This window comes from Heteronotia binoei, chromosome 6 (genome assembly GCF_032191835.1).
Source record: "Heteronotia binoei isolate CCM8104 ecotype False Entrance Well chromosome 6, APGP_CSIRO_Hbin_v1, whole genome shotgun sequence".
Taxonomy (NCBI): Eukaryota; Metazoa; Chordata; class Lepidosauria; order Squamata; family Gekkonidae; genus Heteronotia; species Heteronotia binoei.
This window is the reverse complement of record NC_083228.1, coordinates 102133768-102160516: the sequence shown is the minus strand read 5'-3', so window position 1 is coordinate 102160516 and position 26749 is coordinate 102133768. Positions and strand designations below refer to the sequence as shown.

General features: G+C 43.1%; 1 protein-coding gene across 1 annotated transcript in view; it reads left to right on the top strand.

Moving 5' to 3' along the window:
- PID1 (phosphotyrosine interaction domain containing 1) overlaps positions 1-2942 on the top strand; it is a 188034-nt gene extending 185092 nt beyond the window's left edge. Inside the window, exon 3 of the mRNA XM_060242251.1 lies at positions 1013-2942. Coding sequence (XP_060098234.1) covers positions 1013-1489 — 477 coding nt within the window. The 3' untranslated portion in view covers positions 1490-2942. The remainder of the gene's footprint in view (positions 1-1012) is intronic.
- Positions 2943-26749: the final 23807 nt, after the last annotated feature.

Below are 26749 nucleotides of genomic sequence, written 5' to 3'. Positions count from 1 at the left end.
TTGAGTCAGACCAGGCAACCCTACTTAGAGGCCTTTAGTGATACCTTTCAGACCAATCTCTGTGATAATATTGTTGGTCTTAAGCACAGGACTTCAGTCTCTCCCTGTCTCTCACTTTCCCTCCCTGTCTCTTTATGTATCTCGTGTGCTACTTTGGGACGCCACCCTCCACCCCCCGCAGTCTATGGCTTGTTTCTGCTGTCTATGGCTCAAGGGAAGGCTTTCTCTGTCTCTTTCCCTCCTCCTCCCTCCCTCAGCCGATTGACAGAAGGATTTCTTTCTCTCCTCTGTGAAGCAGTGCAATAGGCAGCTCAGCAAATGGGAGAGTAGGGAGAGCCAGAAACTGCCAGAACCAAGGTTGGTTGCCTTTTACTGACAGAATCAGCTTGTAGCAAAAACCACATAGACAGGAAAGAGGAGCAGACTCAACCAGTAAAACACAAGTAGTCTGGATTGATGGTTTGATGGGCCAAAGGTTGATGCAGCACAGTCCCAACCAATCAGGGTGCTCTATTTTGCCACCACAATAGGGGGAATTATATATAAAAGATGCAGCGCTTGGCACATTTGAGCCCACTGTTGGAAATTGAAAAAATAATGCACAATTTTGAAAAAAATCTGAAGTTACAAATTATAGAAGCTTTTAAGAATTGCTGATGGTTTTCAGGGAAATTAATTTGCCCCACTCTATCACGGTCTTCTGCCAAAAGGGGAAGACTTTTCTGTTTTGTTTGGCATTCCCTTGGTTACTCTCCTTGTTTGTGTGTATATTATCTAACTGTTCTATTGAATTGTTTTATTGGAATTTGTTTTACTGTTTCAAATACAAGCATTTTATCATTTGTTTTAATGTTTTGTTTGTTTGTTACCTCAGGGACCCTGAACCAGGTGGAAGGCAGCATAGAAATGTTTTAGATAAATTTGGAAAATACTCTGTAGATGGAGCACACATTTTGAAACTGAAATACTAGTATTTTGTTAACAAGCTTTTTTTCTTTTGTTCTGTTTTCAGGTTACATATTTGGGTAAAGTTTCTACAACAGGGATGCAGTTTTTGTCAGGTTGCACAGAAAAACCAGTCATTGAGTTGTGGAAGAAACACACGCTTGCCAGAGAGGACGTCTTCCCAGCTAATGCTCTCCTGGAAATCCGCCCCTTCCAAGTTTGGCTTCATCATCTCGACCTCAAAGGAGAAGCTACTGTCCACATGGACACCTTTCAGGTTGCACGTATTGCTTACTGCACTGCCGACCACAATGTCAGCCCAAACATCTTTGCGTGGGTTTACCGAGAGATCAATGATGACTTGTCCTACCAGATGGACTGCCATGCTGTAGAGTGTGAGAGCAAGCTAGAGGCCAAGAAGTTGGCACATGCCATGATGGAGGCCTTTAAGAAGACTTTCCATAGCATGAAGAGTGATGGCCGGATTCATCGGAATAGCTCATCTGAGGAAATGTCTCAAGAATTGGAATCTGATGATGGCTGATTTGAACTCATCAACGATTAAGCAAAGCAGAAATGGCCCTGGGAATAGAAGCATATTGATGAATAAGCAACAGTTTGGTTTGGGATGAGAGGTCTTCCCAGCACTTGACTGATTCAGCTTTTCAAAATAAAAAAAGAGCAAAACTCCCACAAATGCATATTTTAAAATAATCATTACATTGAAAGCTGCTGTTTTAAAATGTGAGAGAGCTTTTCATTTTCTTAAATTTTATTTTCCTTTCCAGTTCCATTTTGGCCCTTTCTATTCAGGTTCATATTTTGAAGATGCGATAATTATTTCCTGTTGAACCCATCTGTGTCCTTCTAATGATAACATCCTCTAAGATTTGTTGCTTAGATCAACTGCTGATGCAGAGCAGTGATCCAGATCAGTTGCTAAAGAGAGAATATTATTTGGTGGCCTACTGCTAATCCTGTTGACCACCTCCAGGCTGAAATAGCCACACCACCTTTTAGATTTAACAGCCTGACAGTTTCCAGTTAAGTCACATTTCACAGTTTGAATATTTAAAGATGCTTATATTTACACATTATAATCATATGCTTTATTTTATTTTATTCATTTACCTTTTTAATGTACCTGCAGCCATTCATGTCCCACCTAGCACCCATAGTTCATTTTGGTTTTTAAAGTACAAACTGCAGGAATACCAAAAGGGAAAGGATGGAAATCCAGTTGTGAACTCACTACCTTTGCTTCAATATTTTAAAAATGGAAATTTAATTGAGAGCTTGTAAAGGCTTTGATGAGTACCATTTGGACTGTGATTCTTGTCCAGCCACAAGAGAGACAAGAAAGAGGGTACTAGTTTCACAGCAGTCATATTGGCAATCACTTCTGCATTGGCTGGCTTGGTTACCTGATATAACTTGTTCTCAAGGGTCAGGTTTGAGTTACCATTGTGATCACAGGTTGTCTAACAGAGAAAAGCCAAGGCTTATTTGCGGTCAGTTTGAAAGCAAATGGCTTGTTCTGATTTAAAACCTCATGCTAATATTCCTAAACCCTTTCCTAATCACAAATGAAAGGGTTCATAAATTAAGAAAGTTTTTGTTTTAAACTTTAAGGCCAAGTGCTAATTGATAGTTTGCAGGTAATGCTGCTCGTTTATACAGTCTTGTTCATAAAACGTGGTAATGTTAGGGGCACTAGGGCACCTTACAGAAGCCTTAAAAGAGAGCTAATCAAAGCAGATAGCTATAGAAGTCTGTTCTGTTGTGTGTGAATATGTATAACGTGTGTTTGTGTATGTGAGTGTGTATGAGTGTGTGTGATTAGTGTTAATGCATGTAGATTGATCATGGGAATATACTGAGGAGGACTCACACCTCTTGAAAATATGCTTATTGCTTTCTAAGTGTATGTAAACAATTCCTGCAGCATAAAGGCATTCATACTTTAATAAAAAAAAGTTTGAATTACAAATAAATAATTTTAGGCTCCATGATTTATGTGCATGTTCCTGTTTTGCTTGAAATATACTTTAATATTCCCTTTTAAAAACACTAATTCACAAGGATTCTATAGAAGTGAATGACACATCATTAGCTTCCCTAATTTTTAAATCACTGTAAAACTTCTAGCAGAATAATAGATTTGTTTTAGCAGTAATTTGCTATTAAGCATTGGAATGTAATAATTGTTCAAAAATTAGTTTATACTTGAATTCCAGTATGTGTGGATCTAGTTATTTCTTGAAGCTATAGATTTAACATTTGGTGCTCTGTGAACCAGGCTATCTCTCACTACTCTTCCAGTTAGCATCAGAATAATGGAAATCTACAAATTCCAGCTTCAGCAATTTTGGGTGGCTTTGTAAGGACAGAGGTTCAACTAATCTAAGAAAGACTGATGTCACCATGTACACAGTAGCCAAGGCTAAATTCTTCTTGATATATGTGTTCCAACATTGAAGAGCAATACATGGAAAACTAGGGAGTCCATGCTGTTTCTATGAACTCTCTTGGGAAAAAATCTCCAGAGTTTTCACTGCTCTTCAACAATTGTTAAAGACACTGAGCAGATTAAAATAAAGTTAAGCGGCAGCTGCCATCACAGAGCTAGGTAGCTAGATAGCTGTTTATTTGTTTATGCAATTTCTATCCCATTTTTCCTGCCAGAGGCCTTATTGTCTTATTCTTCTTTCCCACTATATATTTTAAAGTACCTTCCTTCTCCCCAACACACAGGTGTTTGGGGCTGCCACCTTTGGCAGCCATTTTGGGTTACCTCCACCTCCTATGGCAGCCATTTTGTGTTTTCAGCCACCACATTGTGTTGGAATTCCAAAGGTTCCCACAGACTTGAAAAGGTTGAGAACTCTTAATATTACAGTAGAAGTACATTGGTCTGTCTAACTTACTACTACTTACATTGGCTCGTAGCACTCCTCCAAGGTCTTTTGTAGGCCTGCTTTCTTGAGACATTACAGATTGAATCTGAAACTTTATAGATGCAGAACCAGTATGTCCAAAGTAATGGTTATGTTAAAACCAAGCAACAAAATCTAAGATAGCTTTGTAATGAAATGAAGGTAAACTCTTCCTTGAAAAAATGCGGCTTTTCTTTATTACTAAATGACACAGTGTGTCTATTATCTGGAAATGGCCAATATTTTGAAGAAATTGTCTAATGTAAACAAATTAGCAAAAACTATGCTGATTAGTATTGTCAGGCAATTGTCCAATTAAGAGTCTGTTTTTCATTGGTGATCCTATTCAGTTCAATTGCCTCTTTCCACAATAAGCAAACATGGTTACTAGAAAAATCTGATTTGTTTGTTTGTTTTAAAAAAATCAGAAATAATGTTACCCAAACTGGGCCCAGAGAAGGGGAAATTAGCTTTAAAAGGGGTTCCAGAAAGACATAATGCAGGACCTTGTAAGTCTACGTATCTTGGTGGGAATATCCCAAAATAAACTTATAAAGGAAGAGAGTGAGCTTGATTTTAAACACAGACAAATAACTTCATTGTATACAACATAAAAGTTAAAAGTAAAGAACATACACTAAGTAATCACACATGCACACATACACACCAACAAGGGGGGCACACTTACAAAAGATAGAAGAGAGAAAATTGGGAAGTTTTAGGGAAGAGACTTACAATCTTAAATTTGGGGTTTAGGGTCTGGAGAGGTCCAAAGAGCAGAGCATCAAGGAAGAAGAAAAAGCTATTGCAGGAGTATTCAGATAGTGAGAGAGCCTGGCATACTTTCCCCTGGCCTGGGATGGTCTTTTTTTAAATAGTGAAGGGTCCCATAGCTAGACATGGGAATCCACTTTCCCAGGAAAACAATTGGTCCAAGATATTGCTCTTGATTTTGACTGAGCAATTTGAGGGTAACTGATGTCAAAATCTGGTGGGAAATTCATAGGGAAATATCTGACATTCCAAGGTAGGATGATCCATATTGACAAAGAATCAGGCATGAATAATGGGTTTAAATGTCCTGTTGATGGCCCATCCTTGGTGGAAGGCTGCCTTTATCAATAGCTGGATTGTATTAGTGATACTTAAGGGTTGCTCAACTATAGCTGGTAATGGTTCATATTGCCTTGATGAAGTATACCTTGGAGCAAGGGATATGATTTTATTAGGCATGTCTTGGATTGTATTAGGTAGACACCTCCAGGGTGTGTCAGGATATTGGGCAATGTCCTTAGTTTTGAAAGGATTTGTTGTTGTTCTTGAGAATATGTCACTGAGCTGGGGGAGATCAGTTTCTAATTTTAGCATATCTTTCTCTTCTTTCCTGGGCTTTCCAATGTCATGGCTGAACCCAGGTGCCTTCATGAGACCATTCAAATTTCAGATCCTCTGGCACTTAGGCTTTAAAACCAAGTGCTTATTAAGACAAATAGGTCTAAAATAAAAGGGGGACCTTTCTTTCAAAGGGGGCCTTGGCTGGAGGAAGGGGGTGGTGTCCTCACAATAAAACTAGTTCAGTAGCAAACTTACAGGAGCTATAAATGTGTTCTGTACATTATAAAATCTCCCTTAATGATTTTGGTTGTTTCTCATCCCATGAGACATCCATTGTCTTGCCCAGGAGTAGCCAAACTTACTTAACATAAGAGCCTCAATAGAATAAATGTCAGATGTTTGAAAGCCACAAGACATGAATGTTGGATAATAAATATTGACTCCTCAGTGGGACAGAATCTATCCATTGCTACCTGAGGTTTGTGGTTACCTTGAGGTTTGCACTTGCAAATACAAGGAGGAATATGTGATAAAATAAGTTTACAGTAATTGCACTAGCCTGACCTGACTGACTGTAATGCTTCTTAAAGATGTGTTTTATATTTTGTTTATGGATGTACTTATGGATTAAATTAGAACAAAATTGTTGTTGGTTGTGGAATATCCTGATATCTTCTTGTTCCTCATTAGTTCATTCAGCTGTGTCCAAGTTTCTTTAAAAGAGGGTCAAAATCTGTATGTATACTTAATGTGCAAGCAGAATGGCTCCATTCATCTCAGTAGATAAGGTGGTTCCAGAAGATGCATCTGCTGTAGACTTTTCTTCTCCACAGAAAAAGAGCTGATAATGGTGTTTTGTGTGCTTTGGACCTTCCATGCTCACTGCAAAATGGGTTAGGGCAACTGTTTGTAATAAAAACTGATGGTTTGCAAAGCAGCTTTAAAAATAAATATAAAATGTATTAGACTGAGTATTACTCTAACTTTCTCACTAAATATTATTTTCTTATTAAAATCCCCATATGAGCTTGATTGGTTCCAGTTGTCCAACTGCAGCTGAGGCTTATTCGATATTTGCAAGCTCTGCTATTAAAAGAAGCTCTGTACAATTCCTTTCTTCAAATGGGAAGGCAGTGAATGGATAGAAAGGGAAGTCCTCAAGTTGTTAAGTTCTGTACTCTAATATGCAAGAAGGCCAGTTTTTACTACAAGTACTTTCACTGCCACATTTCCTGATGTATGAGACAAGAATGTAATTGATAATACCTCTGCATACTTTTAAATAGCTCTGGAAATCGGGGTAGGGTGGCAACATTAGCAGTTGATATACTGAAAGAACACTGCCAATCATTCATGCATTGCTTTGATAATTCCTCTGCTTTCTTTTCTGGGTCATTTGTTTCCTGTTGAATATTTTTGGTTTTTTAAAAAAACTACCCTGAATTCCATATTATACTTAACAGCAAATATTTCACTTAAATCCTTTGCTACTGAATAAGCAGCTTTCATGTAAATAATTCTTAATTCCTAATGTGTCATACTTTAATACAAAAATATTTTAGAATTAAAGATGTGTCACGGTATTTGGCTGTTTATAACAAACATCAGAGAGAGAAACCTTTATTTATCACATATCTAGAAGGACAATATGTTTGTATGGTCACAATATATTTTTCTGAATATACTGCATTTAACCTAAGAACAGCCACACTTTAAAAAGAAATTCAGTTCACTGATAGCTGCAATCCTAAACAGGGTCCACTTACAAGCTGCAAAGTGTGAGGTATTAATGATGGGCTAGCTCCTCATGGTTCCTCTTGTAATAAGACCCTGCCCGCCCTGAGCTATCTCAGAGAATGCTCAGAAAACTTTCCAGTTAAGTGCAAGAGTTCTCCAAGAATGTTTGGTACATTTTTCAATCCAGTCCTTTCCCAAAGCAAGTTTACATTGGGGTACACCAATGGTAGGAAGAGGTGGTTGGTGATGGCAGAGGCCTCATAGACCAAATTCTGAAAACTGCTGCAAGCAAGTTATGTAGAGTTTGTAATTTTCAGTGTCTTCAGTTAATTATGTCAGAAAGGAATACAAACTATAGTTCCCTGGCAGCCCAGTGACAATGCATCCTGTAACAATGAAGCTTATAACAACTCCAATAAAAAGTAGTCTTAATAATTTCAATGGTTTAGTCAGCAATAACTGCATAAAATTGCACTGCGAGTCTGTGTGGGAAAGTTTGGGGGAGCCTGCTGGGAAACCTTGATGGCAAGCAACTGTTTTGACCCAAATTTATTGTAGGATTTGGCCAGGGAACATTACAGTGTTTTTGAAGTCTGATATTGCAGTGATGGTGATTGGTAATATGGAATGTATAGGTGACCCAATGCCAGTATAGCCATATATCTCAAATTGAATAAGAGCCACATGCTCAATTCACCAGCCCAAACCAACAGGTAAGATTATGCACACACTTTTTTGTTGTTATATTTTTATTGGGTGTATATTTATCCCACCTTTCCTCCAAGGAGTTTGTGAAGGCATGTATGATTCTTCCTTGCTCATTTTTATCACAACAATGCTACCAGGGTAGGGTGTCAGTGACTGGTCGCCAAGTGAGCTTCATAACAGAGTAGAGATTCTAACTCAAGTCTTCCAGATTCTAGTCTGACATAGTAACCACATAGTAACCCTTTAACAGAAGTCAGGATCCAATTGCTGATGATCTTGGATATAGCTACTTTTAAATGGTTGTGCTTCCCCACCTGTAAGACTAGTTTTTCTTATGCTTACTTTCTGCTAAGTTGGAACAAAACCCTGTAGGTATTCATGAAAGTGGTCTTCAGAAATGCGGGGGGTGGGGATGTGTTCTAAAAGACTTTTTTTTAAAAAAACAAAAAGACTTTCACCTTCAAAGGACAAAGAAAATAGTTTGTACGAGGAATTTTTTTTTCATTTACAAAGATAAAGCTTCTATTATACTAATGTTGCACCCAGTTTTATTTCAAAGCTTCAGTATTTATCAAAACAGAATCTAGGATATGTCCTTGTATTCCCATAAAGGTCAGGGCTGGGTCAAAACTGTACTCTATGCATAAATTTAAGAGGATTCTCTAGTGTATAGCTGTTTCATTTAGCAGAGTTATGACTGCAAGACTGTGTGCATTCAGATAAGAATGTAGCTTGGAAGCTACGTATATAAAAATAATTTACTAATAAAATGGTCCATGTTACCATAATTTATCTTGTTTTCTTAAAGGTCAATCTTCAATTTGTTAAGAGTTTTCCCTGTGCCCTGCTTACCATTATTAATTTCCAGTTTTCTAACCCCAGCAGTATGGTAAGATTCCTGCTCAAAAAAAAAACAAACACATTTGGGGAACTGCACAACATGAATGTCCTAGTGTCTGGTACTGTCATACTTATCTGGACTTTTGTAACATTCTGGTAGTTTTCGGGAATGTGAAATGTACAATGGGGATTTGAAGACTGGCTACTTATGTGGATGTTGATATGAAGTACTGTTTTTGACACTGAAAGTCCTACTTAGGTTGGGTCCAAAGTAAAAGTACCTGAAGGTCTGTCTCTGCCTGTATATAATTTCCCAAAATCTTGCAAAATGACTGTTGTGGAAACCCACTCTGCCTGAGGGATGTTTGGTGGGGACCAGAGCAAAGGCCTTCTTGGGATCCATCTTTTGCTATTCCCTGTTCAGCCCCTCCCCCCTACTCTTATGAGTGACCGAGAAGGTCTGGAATACATGCCCTCTCCTGAAATTAAGAAACTTCTCTTCTATAGGCTACCACCAGCCAAAGTCTGCAGCTTCCCTCCCTGCAGTACCTCCCAGCACAAAGGGTTTAGTGTGTATGCATGTGAGTGAGGATGAACTTGCTTCAACTCACGAATTGATTAGCTAATATGTTAAATATGAGTTGGGTTGGGGGAAAACCCAGCTTGATTTGTGTTTAACACATGACCCAACACTCACCTTAAAAATAGTGTGTGTGGGGGAGGGAAATTGATTCCTGAGTGGAACAGCAGTGTGGGGAAGGCCTTCATTGCTTCTCTTCCACCATGCATACTTCTGCTAGCAGAAAGAAGGCACAGCAGGCAGGTTGTTTGTCTTACTGCTGTTTCCACATGTCTGTCCAGGTATCATCTAATCAGATCTTAGACCTTGTTATTCGTCTGTTCTTGGCTTTATTTGTATTCCTGTGTAGTAGAGAGACTAGGCAACTTGAGTGAGAATTAAGGGCAGCCAAAGCACAGCAAGGATCTTTAATAACTGAGCATTTGTCCTAACGTAAACCAAAACAGATGTATGGGAAAATCAGAATATAGCAAGATAAATAACAGACTACTAGAATGAACCCCCCCCCCTTCAGTTTAAAAGTATATTACCTCAGCATTTCTCTCCTAGAAATTGATACAAGAAAGTTTGCATAGTGTTGATACAATCATATGCTTGCAGCCTGCAGCGAAGCTGCTAGGTTGCAGAGGCATTGTTTGCCTTCCCAGGAGGGAGAGAGGACTGTCGCCTGTTTGGGCGCGAATTTAGGGGGCGGGGCCTGGTCGCTTTAACGGCCAGACCTTCGTTCCCATGTTGCAGTCCTTTGATGATCGGGCTGAGGCTGGGAGCGCGTTGAGGTGCTCCGTTGAGCCTGGCCTTGCGTCGCGTCGGGTCGGTTGGTGTTGGTGGAGTCTTTTGAGCGGCGTGTTTCGGCAGCGGCGAGGGATCCGGGCGGCATGTTCTTGTTGGCGGGAGGTGTTTGCAGCGACGGACAGAAGGCTTTGGAGTGAGCTCCGAAGTTCCAGTGGCGTGGGATTGCTTCTAAGGCGGCAGGAATTTTATGTTAAAGTGCATTTTAGGGGCTCCTGTTGTGGATGGCTCTCCCCTCCTTATATGGAAAAAGAGGTTTCTTGGTGGTGGCCTTTCATTCCTGCAGGGGTTTTTGGGGGGAATAAAGTCCCATTTTTCCAACCCATCTTTCTTAGCAGATTTCAGAAGCTAAGCAGGGGTTTTTGCCATTTTGAAAGGGCTTCTGTTCCCTTTCTCCTCAGGGGGAAGCAGCCATTTTAAAGGGCTCCTGTTCCATTCTTTCAGGGGGAAGGCAGCCATTTTGATTGGGGCTCTTGTTTCCTGGGGGAGGCGGCCATTTTTGAAAGGGCTTCTGTTCCTTTCTTCCCAAGGGGTGGTGGCCATTTTAAAAGGATTTCTGTTCCTTTTCTTCCCAGTGGGAAGGTGGCTATTTCGGAAAGGCTCTTATTCCAGTCTTCAGCGGAAAGACAGCCATCTTTGATGGGCTCTGGTTGGTGGCCATTTTCTGGGTTGCTGTTAGTGGTACATGATGTCAGGTGGTAAAGGTTCTGGCAGATCTAAGGGGAAAAAGCTGGCACTGAAGGCCCCCTAAGGCCCCGGCTAAGAGGCTCCACCCCTGTTATCTTCATAAGAACATAAGAGAAGCCATGTTGGATCAGGCCAATGGCCCATCCAGTCCAACACTCTGTGTCGCACAGTGGCCAAAAAAAAAATTATACACACACACACACACACACTGTGGCTAATAGCCACTGATGGACCTCTGCTTTATATTTTTATCCAATCCCCTCTTGAAGCTGGCTATGCTTGTAGCTGCCACCACCTCCTGTGGCAGTGAATTCCACATGTTAATCACCCTTTGGGTGAAGAAGTACCTCCTTTTATCCATTCTAACCTGACTGCTCAGCAATTTCATCGAATGCCCACGAGTTCTTGTATTGTGAGAAAGGGAGAAAAGTACTTCTTTCTCTATCTTCTCCATCCCATGCATAATCTTGTAAACCTCTATCATGTCATCCCGCAGGCGACGTTTCTCCAAGCTAAAGAGCCCCAAGCATTTCAACCTTTCTTCATAGGGAAAGTGTTCCAACCCTTTAATCATTCTAGTTGCCCTTTTCTGGACTTTCTCCAATGCTATAATATCCTTTTTGAGGTGTGGTGACCAGAACTGCACACAGTACTCCAAATGAGACAGCACCATCGATTTCTACAGGGGCATTATGATACTGGCTGATTTGCTTTCATTTCCCTTCCTAATAATTCCCAGCATGGCATTGGCCTTTTTTATTGCAATTGCACACTGTCTTAACATTTTCAGTGAGTTATCTACCACGACCCCAAGATCTCTCTCTTGGTCCGTCTCTGCCAGTTCACACCCCATCAGCTTGTATTTGTAGCTGGGATTCTTGGCCCCAATGTGCATTACTTTGCACTTGGCCACATTGAACCTCATCTGCCACGTTGACGCCCACTCACCCAGCCTCAACAGATCCCTTTGGAGTGCCTCACAATCCTCTCTGGTTCTCACCACCCTGAACAATTTAGTGTCATCCGCAAACTTGGCCACTTCACTGCTCACTCCCAACTCCAAATCATTTATGAACAAATTAAAGAGCATGGGACCCAGTACTGAGCCCTGCGGCACCCCATTGCTTACCGTCCTCCTCTGCGAAGACTGCCCATTTACACTCACTCTCTGCTTCCTATTAATTAGCCAGTTTTTGATCCACAAGAGGACCTGTCCTTTTACTCCATGACTCTCGAGCTTTCTAAGGAGCCTTTGGGTGCGGTCACACGTCACTTTAAAAGTGGGTGTGTAGCACTCAAATTTGAACCACTGAATATTGATTCGATGCAGGATCATTCAGACGAGCATCCAAGAATGCTACTCATTCTGTTGTTGAGCGTTCAGACATCCAATACTATCACGCTCTTTTCTTGGAGCATGCGTGATCAGATGGTGATTTCTGGGAGGGGGGCGTCCATTGAACATGCGCCCAACTGTTTGGAGGTGGGAAATCAAACATTGCTTCAGAGGCAGGGGGGGAGGGGGAAAGTTTCCAGAATTAACGTTGCCGATTCAAACCAAGGAACTGCCAGGAATTACTTTCCTAGAAATTGGCAGTGACAACGATATCTGGAAATCCTCCACATTGAAAAAAAGAGATTTTTTCCCCTATTCTGAATAGTGGATAATGTTTCCCTCTTCCCTCCGATCCTGTGTTGATTGGAGAAGCAGAAGCGTCACCTCAGATTCCCGGATGATCTGTCAATGTGCATGTCTGCTGGGGCTTTTTTTTTTAAAAAAGGTGGGAGGGGCGGTAAACATTCCAAGGGGCAGTATCACATGTGAGCTGTCCAAACAGGAAAAAGCCGATCTTGTGCTGCTTTTTTGAAAAAGGGCCGGACTTTCTGTGCTGTCAAATTAATGCGTCACTGATCCGCAGCAAGTCGGAATGACCCTGGATGACACTCGATTGCCAGATGTGGATGTGTGGATGGACATATTTAATCCGTTAGCGAGACGGAGCTGTGTCGCCACTAATGGTACGTGTGACTGCACCCTTTGATTAGGCACTTTATCAAAAGCTTTCTGGAAGTCAAGGTAAACAACATCTATTGGGTCTCCTTTGTCCACATGTTTGTTCACATGTTTGTCTTTGTCGGATGATGAGGGTGATGAGGCTGTTGATAGCAATATTATGCAGAGGCTTCGGGCGCTGGAGCAGGCTTCAGGTATTTCTCCTTTTGAGGGAGGGGAAAAGGGCAAGGTTTCTAAAAGAGCCCTTCAGGCAAATGTTTTAACTAGACTGTCGATTCTTGAGGGCAGGTCTGGTGCATTCTCGGGCGGTACCATGGGTCTTGGCGATTCAGATGGCAGATCGGTGTCTGCAGCTGTTGCGGCTGGATCAGAGTTATCATTGGAACCTTCAGGATTGGTTGGTAAGGCTGGGGAGGTTTTGCAATTATATGCTGGGTCTGCTTGGCTTTGGGGCCAGGCTTTACCTAGTGGGCAGGGCATCCTGGGTGTGGGTTTGGGGTTTGCTTCCCCCGCGGGGGCTGCTGTGTTGTCTAATTGGGCTTGGCCAGATGGGCAGGTTGGCCAGGGTGGAGTGTGGTCAGGTTTGGGGCAGCAGGGCATGGCAGGTTCATATATGGGGGGTTTGGGGAACCTTCCTCTGTATCGGGCTGTTCTGCTTACTGCTTTACCCTTTGGGGATGTAGCGCTGGCCTTGGGGGATCACTTGTTACCCGCAACCAGGGAAAAAATCCTAAAAGGGGAGTATGTAGATGTTTTTTCCCTCCTTTTTCGGGAAGTGGAAAAGAAGGATAATGAGGAGCTAGACGAGAAGGAAAAAGAGAAGTTAAGGAAGCGTAAAGTAGATCAGACCTGGGCTAATTGGTTTCCGGGGTTTCTCATTTACGCTGGGGTGATTGCCAGGGCTCAGCCTTGGAGGGCGGCTGCCCTTATTCAATACTTGGACATTATCTATAAAGGGTACACGACCATTAGCGGTCCGGCCTGGTTGCAGTATGACCAGGAGTTTTGGATGAGGGCTGCTTTGTATCCTTCCTTGCTGTGGGATCGGATTCAACAGCAGCTGTGGCTGCAGGTTATGTTCCCGGCTCAGCCAAATTTGGGTGACCGCTCGGATAGTGGTCATTTGGTGGGCAGGTCATCCATTATGTCTTCTGTATCCTCCAGCTCTCCCCGTGGTTCAGCGGGGCAGGGGGTTCAACACCGCCTGCTCTGTTGGGAATTTGGTTCTCAGGGAGTGTGTAGCAGGAAAGCGTGCCAGTTTAAGCACGAATGCCCCATGTGCGGTGGGTCCCATTCCTTTGACAGCTGCTTGAAAGCTAGAGGATGCAAAAATCCTAAGAAGCCTGGTGGGGGAGGTGTTACCTATCAGGGTGGAAAAGGAGCCCAGCCCAATAAAGGTGGGTCCTCTTGAGTGTTGGCTGTCCAGGTACCTACGTAGGCCAGACAGTTTTTATTTGTTGGAAGGTTTTAAGGGTGGTTTTAGGATCCCTTTTCAGGGGCCTCAGGCCCCTTTTATGTCTGGAAATCTTAGTTCTGTTAGGGCTTAGAGCAGGTTGTCAGAGAAAAGATTGCCAAAGAGTTAGCCGAGGGTAGTATTTTAGGCCCGTTTTCCCATCCTCCATTGGATAAGCTTAGGGTTTCCCCATTGGGTGTTGTGCCTAAAAAGGCGCTGGGTGAATTTCGTTTGATTCACCATCTTTCTTTCCCCAGAGGGAGATCTGTTAATGATGGAATCCCCGAACACTTATGCTCCGTTAGGTATACCAGCTTCGACCAGGCTGTTGCCGTGGTGAGACGCTGTGGGGTGGGTGCAGAGTTGGCAAAATGTGATATTAAATCTGCATTTCGCCTTCTGCCAGTGCATCCCGATGATTTTGAGCTTTTGGGGTTTTCTTTTGAGGGTCAATTTTACATGGATAGGGCATTTTGAGTGTTTCAGCATTCCTGGAATGGGCTATGTGGGAGAAAGTGGGTTTACAGGATGTCGTTCATTATTTGGATGACTACCTTTTTGTGGGCCCCAAGGGGACTGGGCGTTGTGGGCAGCTGCTGTCGGGCTTTATAGAGCTGGCAGTGGAGCTTGGGGTTCCATTGGCTCCGGAGAAAACAGAGGGTCCGGCCCAAAAGCTGACCTTTTTGGGGATTGAGATTGACACTGTAGCACAGTTGTCCAGGGTACCTTTTCAGAAAATAGTTGAATTAATATCCAGGATTTTTTCCTTTCTTCTTAAAAAGAAGGTTACCTTGTTAGAGTTGCAGCAGCTGGTGGGGCACCTTAACTTGGCTTGCAAAGTAGTTGCCCCGGGGAGAGCTTTTCTTAGGAGGCTCTGTGATGCTATGGCAGGGCTACACCTGCCTCAGCATAGAACACGGGTTACCAGCAGCATGAGGGAAGACTTAAAGGTTTGGCAGGAATTTTTGGAGTCCTTTAATGGAGTCTCTTTTTGGAGAGAGGACATGAGGCTTGAAGCTGAGCTCCAGGTCATGTCTGATGCTGCTGGATCTTTGAGTTTTGGAGTTTATTTCCGCTGACATTGGTGTGCAGATAGTTGGCCGGACTCCTGGGTACAGGTAGGTGTGAACCGAGATCTTACGTTTCTCGAGTTCTTTCCCATTGGTGAGGGCCTTCACTCTGCGATGTTTGCGGCTTAATATTTTATTTTTAGCCAAGCATGTTCCTGGGGTGAGTAACGGGGTGGCTGATGCTTTCTCTCGTAAACAGATGGAGAGGTTTTGCCAGCTGGCCCCAGATGCTGACAGAGATGCGGTGCCAATGCCCTGGGAGCTATGGCTGGTTGGAGAGCCGAGGTCTGCAGAGCGATAGGCCTAGCCATTGCGCCTAGCACCAGGAAGTCTTACGAGCGGGCTGTGCGGCAGTTTGAAGACTTTAGGGCTGAGGTAGGGTATCGCATCGTTTGGTCCGTCCCGGTGGAGCAGTTGCTCCATTACTGTGTTTCGCTTTGAGGTAAGGGATTGGCCGTGAGATCCATTAGGGGGCGCCTGTCTGCACTGGCTTTTGCCAGCAAGGCACTGGGCTGTAAGGAAGAGACAGCTGATTTTTGTATTCGGAAAATGCTGGAGGGGTGGGCCAGAGAGGCCGGACCTAGGGTGGATACTCGGAAACCTTTGTCTCCGCTGATTCTTAGGGGCCTGAAGGGGGCTTGGTGTGTGCTTCTTCCTTCGAAGCAGTTTTGTTTCATGCCGCGTCCTTAATAGCATTTAGAGTTAGCGAGCTGGTGGCACAATCCAGAAACGATGTTTCTGGCAGGGCTCTTTTCCTACGGGACGTGAGGTTGTTTGAGAGTCATGTGGTGATTACTGTTCGTCGCTCAAAGATGGATCAGTTTAAAAAGGGTATGGCGCTTGAGCTGGGTAGCTGTTCAGAGCTCGAGCTGTGCCCTGTTGCTGTGTTAGTAGCTTATTTGGCAGTCGGTGCTCTCAGCCCGGAGGAAGTTGACAGGATCCTCTTATCTGCATGCCCAACAACTTGCAATCTGGACCCATGCCCCTCCTGGCTTATTAAAACCTGCCAGAGGGAGCTTAGATATCCTGTACGGGATATCATAAATAGTTCCCTAATGGAAGGGCATTTTCCATCATTGCTTAAAGAGGTGGTGGTCCGTCCCCTCTTGAAAAAAAACAACGTTAGACCCGGCCGAATTGGCACATTTCTGGCCGGTCTCAAATTTGCCCTTCTTGGGTAAACTTATCGAGAGGGCAGTGGTGTTGCAGCTATGGGATTTCCTGGAGGATGCTTCCGTCCTTGATCCCCACCAGTCTGGCTTCCACCCGGGCCATGGGACAGAGACAGTGCTGGTTGTCCTGGTGGATGACCTTCAACGGCATCTGGATCAAGGCGGCTCAGCGGTGCTGATGTTGTTAGACCTATCGGCAGCGTTCGATATGGTCGACCATCCGTTGATGGCTTACTGCCTTGCCGACACGGGGATTCAGGGGCTGGCCCTACAATGGCTTTCCTCTTTCCTTGATGGTCGGGGACAAAGGGTGGCGATTGGGGATGAACTGTCCCGGAGACACACGCTTGATTGCGGAATGCCTCAAGGGGCGGTGCTTTCCCCGTTGTTTTTTAACATCTATATGCGCCCCCTTGCCCAGATTGCCTGAAGGTATGGGTTGGGTTATCATCAGTACGCTGACAACACCCAACTCTATCTACTTATGGACGGCCGGACTGCCTGTACCCCAGAAAATTTGGACCGGGCGTTACAGGCGGTGGCTAGGTGGCTTAGGCTGAGTGGATTGAAGCTGAATCCGGCGAAGACAGAGGTCCTTTGCTTGGGTCGTCATGGCCCGGGAGGGGAAATCCCCCTGCCAGTTTTTGACGGGGCGCCGTTGACAGCGGCGCACAAGGTTAAGAGTTTGGGGGTACTATTGGAGCCTTCACTGACAATGGAGGCTCAGATAGCAGCCACTGCCAAGTCTGCATTTTTTCATCTTAGGCGGGCAAGTTCAGTTGGCTCCTTTCCTGGAGCGTGACGATCTAGCAACGGTGATTCACGCCACGGTCACCTCGAGGTTGGACTACTGTAATGCCCTCTACATGGGGCTGCCCTTGTGCCGAACCCAGAAGTTGCAGTTAGTGCAGAATGCCGCTGCCCGGCTGTTATTAGGGCTCCCAAGATGGAAGCACATTTGGCTGGGGCTCCGGGATCTGCACTGGCTGCCGATAATATACCGAGTCCGGTACAAGGTGCTGGTTATTACCTTTAAAGCCCTATATGCCCTAGTACCTGCCTACCTTAGGGACCGTCTCTCCCTACATGTTCCCCAGAGAGTACTGAGATCGGGTTCTCAAAACCTGCTTGTAATCCCTGGGCCAAAAGTGGCCCGTCTGAAATCTACCAGGGACCGGGCCTTTTCGGTAACGGCGCCTTGCTGGTGGAACCAGCTGCTGGAAGAGGTGAGGGCCCTGCGGGACCTTGGGCAGTTCCGCAGGGCCTGCAAGACAGTCCTCTTCCGGCTGGCTTATAACTAACTGACACTGGAAACTTTGGATGGTTGTAGTGTACATTTTGACAGACCGCTGGTTTATATGTTTTATTATCTTACTGTTTTAAATTGTTGTAAATTGATGTTTTAAAGCTAAACCTATGTTAGATTTTATATGTTGTAAGCCGCCCTGAGCCGCTTCGGTGGGAAGGGCGGGATACAAATTGAAATATAAATAAATAAATAAAGTAAGTCTGGGGGCATAACGAGGGGTTACTCTTCTGCCACAGTAATGGTAGCCCATTGATGAAGCATCAGTTTTGGACTGTGATGTCACGGGTTTTAGGTGAGCTGGGGTTATCGGGGGTGCGGTTTGGGACCCACTCCTTTAGGATTGGGGCAGCTTCAACAGCTGCCGCCATGGAGTATCCTTATGCCTTCATTCAGCACTTGGGCCGGTGGCACTCATCGACTTACAAATCTTATGTTCAACCTTTGCTCAGTCCCTAGGTTTGATTGTTGGTTGTAATGTTAATGGTAATGCTTTTGTTTGACTGTTCTTTTTTAGATGCTGTTGTTCCTGGCCAGAGGAGCCGAGTTCTCATCCGTGGCCATAGCCACGTGTTTTGGGCCGCTTACTAGGAGCAGAGAACTTTGGTCGGCTCTCAGCCGGGACTCAGCCAATATGTTTGTATTGAATAGCAGGGGCGATGGCGATCGGCCCTCCCGCCTGCCCTATTTGTTATGTAAGCATTTGCTGGTTGCCCCTTTAAGGGGGGGCCAGGTAGGAATTTTTTACTCTCCAGCTGATTGTCAGTTGCTGGGGTGTGTTTTTTGCCTACCCTACATAGCTGTATGGGGATTGTGGATTTGGCTTTCGGGAGGTGCTGTTTAAATAGGTGGTCATTTTAGTTGGCAGGTTTTCCTGGGTTATGGTACTATGCGGCTAGGGGAGAACCGTGAAGCATCCCCCTTTTGGGGAATTAGGGGTTTGGCATGATCAACCTTGGGGTTTGATGAACCGGGGTGGGGAGAATGCAGACTGTCCTGGAGGCTTGACTAGAGGGTGCCTTCCAATGAGACATGCGTCTGGGGTTTGGGCCCTCTGGCAGGAGCTGTGGAACACAGCTCCAGCTGGGGGCTGGGTCTCTCAGGGCTGGGTCTCTCGCCCGTTAATGGCAGGGGAGTGGTCTGTTGAGACCCCTAGCCCTGACCAGGCCGCGTTTTGGGTGCCCTTGCTGGAGTTTATGATGTTTAATAAAGTGGCCCATTATTTATACGAATGCAGTTGTGTCCAACTCTTTATTCCGATTTGAGGGGCCAACTTCAATCCTTGAACATAGGTTTTTCTCCATGGGCACACTTTGCCAGAACAGGCTGATGGTTTTAGCCTTTTGTCTCCAGCATGGCAATGAGAAGCTGAAAATGAAAAGCTGTATGTCAGAAGTCTTAGTTTGGCCAAATGGTGATTTGAGGCCCCCCTCCCCCATCCTGTTTCCCAGCACATGTCATTCTAAAACTCTCTCCCCTTTTGGAGTAATGTAAGGATTTCTAAATTGCCCATCATCCCACAAGTAGGTTGTGCTATTTCAAGGCATATTTCTTCTATTCTTCTACATTCCCTCCCTGAGGAGTTAGACCTGGCCCCCTCATTACAGGCCTTCAGACATCTGCAGAAGTTTTCCTTTCCAGAATGCCTTTTAATTACCCCTGGCTATACATGTAGACTTAAGGTTTAAAGTTTTAAAATTTCACCATAAAAACAAGTTTAATTATATTCTAAACCCATTAACTGAAATGACTTAAAAGGGTGTAGCTCAGTTTAGTATTTCAAACCTATGTATTATCACATTATTTATAGCCCTCCTTTTTCACTGTGATTCACGGCAGATTACTCAGTTCAGGTTGAATACAATCAACAGGATGGGGCATCTAATAATAATTTTTAAAATATCAGGGGTGGAATTCTAACAGGAGCTTCTTTGCATATTAGGCCACACCTAAAAAGAGTCTTGTAAGCTCTTGGAGGATTGGCTCCATCAGGCGTGTGTGGCCTAATATGCAAAGGAGCTCCTGCTAGAATTCCACCCCTGAAAAATACAAGATTTGGAATGCAGAACTCTGAAAGCATGCAGAAATCTGAAAATGGAGCAGAAACAAGGTATTAACGTGACATGATAATTTATGCAGAAACTGCATAGCAGGATTATGTGAAAAGACAGTACATACTACACACAGTTAAATAGTAGAACCCTTTCTGGAGAAATTCAGAATTAAAGACTTTCCTGTGCTACTGTGACAAAACTTTCTGATAGTTGATACCTCAGTGCTTTCCCAGTCAACCATTCTTCAGTCTTCCTAATTACAAAATTCACAACACTTACATGTTGTGATAAGTAGCTCTATCTAGTTCATGTATAATTAGCTTACATACATACAAAACACAAAAAAATATTTTCCTTTGCCTCTGTGTTTTGTTTTGTTTTTTTGCATTGACAAGATGACATGCAATTGATTATATGCACCATAAATTAAATTCACAGATTAACACAAAGCTTATTAAACAGATGTGGGGGGATCACCTTGCATCTATTGTGTTTCTCTCCTCCAGGCTTTTTGTGAAGATAGCTATGTAATATTTCCAAAGCCAACTTGTTATATGCATGCTGGCCAATTGGTTAATAGCATCAAGTTCCAGGATGTTCCAGACATTATGGAAACTATTTTGAAATCTTTTACATAAATAAATTGTATCTTCACCACGTAAATACAGTTCTTACCTGAAGGACAGTCCAAGTATGATACAGGATATTCTTAAGGTCTTGCAAAAATGTCCATTTTCCATTTGTTTTCTCTAATCCAGTTTTGCCTATATTTCAATCCTTGTCTATATTTTCAATCTTAATTTCAATTTTTTTTGACAATCTCTTAAAAATATTACATGATTGAGTCTACATCATATTACATGATTGGGGCTACATTATAGTTATTGGTTCAGTTCTGTTAGCATGATAATATGTCTCCTACATGCTGTTCTATCAATTGGTACTCTTAGTGCTACAAGTCAGGTTTTTAAAAAACATGTTAACTGCCAGTGTTCTCTCTAAACTGCAGATTGTTGTTTGCAGAAATTCTGCTTTGTGAACCAAAGAGCTACTAGCATTAAAGTTGGGTGAATGAACCTACATTTGACATAGGTCCCCAAATTATCCCATTTTCTAGCTACCCCACCAACCTCTAACTCCAGCCTGTCCCTCTAACAATCCAACAGCCTGTCCTGGCCTTCAGAGAACAGGTCTACACACTTTAGCCTACTGTAGGGGTAGACCTGGCTTCCAGAGGATAGGTTGACCTGCCGTTATCTTCTATGGAGTAGACCTTGCCACTGGAGAGGGTAAACCTGGCAACTGGAGAACCAGTCTAACCACTCCAGTCAACTATGAGGGTAGACCTAGCCACTGGAAAACCAGTTTACCTCACTCCAGTCAACTATGGGAGTAGACCTGGCCTCTGGAGAACAGGTCTACACACGGTTGTCTTCTATGCGGTAGACCTAGCCACCGGCATAGGCCTCCTGGCTAGTAAACCTGACCTCCAGAGAACAGGTCTACCCACCATTGTCTTCTACAGAGCTGGAGAGCTGGTTACTCACCACTGGCTTCCATAGCAGTTGAAGTAGAGCCTGCGTTGTGAGGAAAATACCCCTATTTCCAGAACATCATAGTCACCCGTCTAGTTGCCAGGGTGTCTGGAGACTCAAGTCACACACATCTGCCAGGAGAACGTGGGTTTTGTCTACCAAACTGGAAGGGACTTATGAGTACTAACAGCCATAACGGTACAGCAGCACTCCGTGTCTGGAGTGCTATCCAGGGGAACTGATTGTTTCCAGTTGCTCCGTGCGATACCCATCTCGGCCATGGAGCGAAATAAGCTGCGCCGTCAGGAACTGTCTAGGCAAGCGGTTTTCAGCCTTGACCAGAGAATCCATCTTGGAAGGCTAACACCACCAGCAGTTATCTTTCTGCAGTGTCAGACTCCATAACAGCGAAGTGAGAGGCTCACGTACTCAACAGATGTCACCTATGCATAAAGCCATCAAGTTTATCTAAGGCATGGATCCTGCCAGACTGCCTAAGCCTTTGTCCAATGGAACTCAAGACAAAGACTGGTGCCAATGGAAGATCGAAAAAGGAGAAAGAACATCTTCAACCAGAGCCAAGTTTCTTTGTATAGACTGGGTGTTACCTAGGTAGCAATTTGGCCATCTATTGTCACCTTTTTAGATAAGTTTGATAGACTTAAGTACCCCCCACCTTAACAATTTTTCCCATTCTTTCCCTTAATGATCATCCTGGAGCCTCCCACTTTGGCCCATTGTTACCAGTAGGTCCAATCAGGTAACTAAGGCCAAGTCCTCTCATTGGATAGCTATGAGCTTCCAATCAGAAGCCACCAATTAACTGGCTATTGGCTACTGCATAAGTCCAGCCCTTATGGTCATTGCAGAGCCTCCCCTTTTTGTGAGGTCATGTACCAGCTGACTGCTGTCATCCGCCCCTGTACCTCCCATCCCCTAAGGGCTAAAGGTAGTCCTTATAACCTGTGACCCAGCTCCTCCCAGGTGTGCATCTAGCAGTACCCCTGTTCTGCTGTCTCGATACATCCCCGATACTTTTTTTTTTGGAAAACAATTTTTATTATTCAGCAACATTAATCAATAATCATCCAAAAATAAACATCAAACATATTGCATCACATTTCCCATCTCCCTCCCTCCTTTTTATGACTTCCCCGGTGCATTCAACTTAAAATACAAAAAGAATAAAAGGTAATATTAACCTATTAAGAACCTTCTAAAAACTTATAACTATAATAAAATACAAATAAGAAAAAAATTACTTATTACTATTATTTTCTATCTTAATTAATAATTTTATAATATTACTATACTTACTTTTTGGTGTTATCTATCTTAATTGTTATCTATTAATCCCAATCCTCATATGCAAAAAACACTGTATATTTCCATAATTTTACTTTATCTGTAGTTGACATTTTACACTAAAAAAAGAAAGAAAAAAGTTAACCATTATTAAAAATCACCAAATGTCCTTTCACCTTCCACTGTTTTTCAACATACTTTTGAAATTTCTCCCATTCCCTGTTATACTTATCTATATCAAGTTCTTTTAAAGTTCTAGTAAGTTTGTCCATTTCGCTCCAATGCATAACTTTCATAATCCAGTCCCATTTTGCTTCCACAACTGCACATATAATGTCCGTGCAGTTACATCCCCGATTCTTGGCCAGTTGAGGGTCCCCTCCCCCTAGTCCTTGCTCGTCGCCATTGGAGACTTCCCTGAAGACTACGATCGGTAATCATCACCCTGTTTGTCCATCCTTGTGTTATCTGAATATCTCTCTATTTTTCTTAGGACTGTATGTATGTTTTATGAGTTTATTATCTTGTATGTATGCCTATATTTTTCTGGATTAAATTTTAATTGTTTTTACTTAATTAGTGTCCCTGGTAATTTTAAGCAATAATTTCTGGACGTGTATCCTGTATACATAGATTAAAAGATCCTTTTTAAGCCAGGTGCCCACCTGTCAATTCCCCTACCTCGTTTTGAGGGCATTTCGGCTCGCAGCGTGCTACCCTGGCACTCAACAGCCCACTTGCCCTTCTCCTTTGGAGAAGGGGAGGCATTTATTTTGAGGAGGCTACCATGGACCACTCTCAGAGTGTTGGAGAAAGGCAGGGAGAGAAGTGCCTAGCATGGATTCTCTGCCTTCCAGTTCTCCCCTCCCAGCCTGCCTCCCCTTTCCCTTCTGACCCAGTGTTCCATGACTGCTGCTGTTCTTCCTTCCACAGTTGCTTTATCTTTTCCCCCTCCATTCCCAAAGCCTCTCCTCAAATGCCCTCCCCTTACTACTTCCACATTCCCCCCTTCTTGCTGCAAACTTTGCTTCCTGGTAGCCTGGACATGCTCCTGAGCTGCTGCAGGTCTCCATCAATCAGATACCAATTATGCTTTGGACTGGCCTACCCACCCACCAGATGCCTCTTTCTTTCCACACCTGGGGTCTGGAGCAGCAGCAGCTATTTTACCTGCTCTCTCTTCCACTCCTGCCCAAAAGCCTCTTGAAAGAGAAGCACTGCCCTCGTTGGATGGAGGATAGCACAGCAAACGTTGCATGGAGGGGATGATTAGAGGAGAGTCATTTTAAAAAACAGGACAGGAAAGAAGAGAGGGAGCTGAGCTATTGGTACTTTGGATTCCAAAAGCTGGGAGGAGAAAGAGGGAAAGAGAGAGACACCCTCATCACCCCCCCAAAAAAAGATGGAGGAAGGGAGGAGCAACCCCAGAAAAGGATTCACTTTGGCTGATAGCTCAATGCATCTAATAATCATTTGTCTCCTACTGTGTCAGCTTTCATGGTGGTAGACCTGGCCTCCAGAGAACAAGTCTACCTGCTACTGGTTTCCAGCAGTAGACATGGCCTCCAGATAACAGGTCCCAACAGGTTCCATGTTGGTAGACCTTGCCTCTGGAGGACAGGTTTACCTGCCCTAGCCTTGCACTGAAACAAAAAATAGTCCACTGAGATCTAAAATGTTGTGGGCTAGCACACCCTAGCACAGCTTAGTGGGGCCTCTGACAGTAGACATAATCATAACCAAAAATAGTGAAGGAATTTTCATATTTCTGAACACCTTGGAGCTTTTGTCTTTTTTGTTTGTTTTGATTTTGTCATTGTAATCCTACTACTGGTTTACTCATGGGCTAATCTACATGGCTCAGTTTCCAACACAAGATCTTGAGACTGAGTCTAATTTGTACAGAATTGGATTTATTACATGCATGGTGATCATGTAGTTAAACACAAGCTGAAACCATTCAAAATGCCATATCCTTTGAGGATGTCTATTTACAGCTATTGATGAGGTCATGCAAATTGGCTTTTAATTCTTATGTTCTAGGCAAATTGTGGGTTCCAAGACATTCTTCAGCTTCTGTTACATGATCCCCAAGGATGGAATAAAGCATAAGATTTTTAAAACAGATTTATCTATTATAATTACTGATAGATTTAGGCAAGAAGTTGTTGAAGCTATTGTGCTACCTATTTTTTTGTGTGAGATAACTATACTTCAGCAGTCTTAGTATTTCCGCTAATATGTTTGCTTTAATTATATATTCAAGAGATTCTATGGCACTTCAAACAAAAATTATGTTTACATACTGTGGAGAATAATAATAGTCTAGGGGAAACATCAAAGTTATTTCCTTTTTAAACAGCTGCATTGAATAATTGCTGTCTATTTACAGTCTTCAAAGAAGTGAAACCCAGTCAAACTTATGAACCAGGGAAATCTACTAACTATAACACAGGAGGTCAAACAAAGCAGGAGTCAAGTGCACCTTTAAGACCAACCAATTTTTATTTAGAATGTAAGCTTGGTCTTAAAGGTGCAACTTGACTCCTGCTTTGTTCAACTGCTTCAGACCAAAAAAGCTGCGCATTTGGATCTATCTACAGGAGGTCAAAATTAATACACGGGATATCACGTTGAATAAATTATGAATAAGATGCACTAAAACTTTCATTGTAACTTGTTTGATATAAAGTAAAAAAAGATTTGATGTAAAACTTGACTTAGCATTGATTTTAACAGCTAAATAATGGTAGAAGACTAATGTTTATTTGCTTTTGATGTTTGTGATTTTATTTATTACTATGAAGCTGAAATGATTACAGGTAGTTTTTATTTAAAAATTCTTGGGCATCAGCAGCCTACTCAGTCATTATTTCTTCTGCTTGAATTCTCTGCCTTACAGGAGAGAAGGGTCATTAATCCTCATTTCAAACCATAGTTATAATGTTGACTGCAGATGAAAGATTGATAATGCGTTTCTCTTTTGTATTTCCCCCCACAACAGGAATTTATTCAGATTTTCATTTTTATTTATTTAAAACAAATACAGTATCCAGTTTGTAAACTTATGGATTGGCTGGTTGGACTGTGGATAAAGTCCTATAGTGGTGTCCTAAATAATGTCAATAAAAACAAATATTGGTACCCATTAGGTTTCTGGGATTTTCACATGTCCTGCCTGTCTCTTCTCCTTTAGTGTGCAGAGTGGAGACTGAAGAATTCCTAGTTAGGGAGGTATTTGATCTGATTACAATTTGCTGAGACATCAGAATTCAAAGGTTTCAACAAATGGGATTTCTTGACCACAAATCAGGATTCTACACCTCAGAGTTCTACTTTGTGGGCAAGAAGAAACCTCAGTTTGTTAAAGCTCCTACATTTTTAGACATCCTAAATTTTTAGTCTGTAATCTTGGCTCTGCACATGATCAGAGGAGAAGGCAAGAGTTGTTCAGTCCTAGAGGCCATCAGTGGAGAGCCATATAGCTCAGGGGTGGCTAAACTGCAACTCACATATTGTGTGGCTTTCACACATATTGTTTGGCTCTCAAAGCCCCCACTGCCCTATTGGCCAGCTTGGAGAAGGTATTTGTCTCTTTAAATCACTTCTCAAGGCAACTGGCAGTATAAAGTTAAAGTTGCTTTCTTTCCACCTTTCCCTCCCATCTATTTTCCTTTCTTCCATTCATCCTTCCTTCCTTCCTTGCAGCTCTCAAACATCTGGCATTCATGTCTTTCAGCTCTCAAATATCTGATGTTTATTCTAGGTGACTCTTACATTAAGCAAGTTTGGTTGCCTCTGATATAGCTCAAGGCAGGATAAAATGGCTGACAGGTGCTGTACTGCAAGTGGTGAAATTAGTTGATTCACCTTACTATATGAAAGCATATGAAAGGAAATAGTTTGTCATGTTGCTTGTTCTATATGTGATAGTCCAGATTCATACATTATCTTTTCATTAACAAAATGTGTTTGGAATATGGGTGGGGCAGGACCTGAGAGGAAGGAGGGAGGCTGTTCCCATATAAAACCCCCTGCAGGTGATGGGACCTGCTTGGGCAGGAGGGAGGGAGCGTGTAAAATGGAGGTTGTAGTAATGGGAGTAATTGGGCTAAGAAAAGATGCCTGGGTCCATTGAATAGCCATTGAATATTAAAACCCAAATTGCCTTACTCGTTCAGCAGTAGCAATTCTAGCTATCCCAGCCTTGATAGTGCACATACTAACTAAGCCTTCCCCCCCAGAGCACCTGCCTCTGCCCCCCAGTGTGGGAGTAGAGCAGA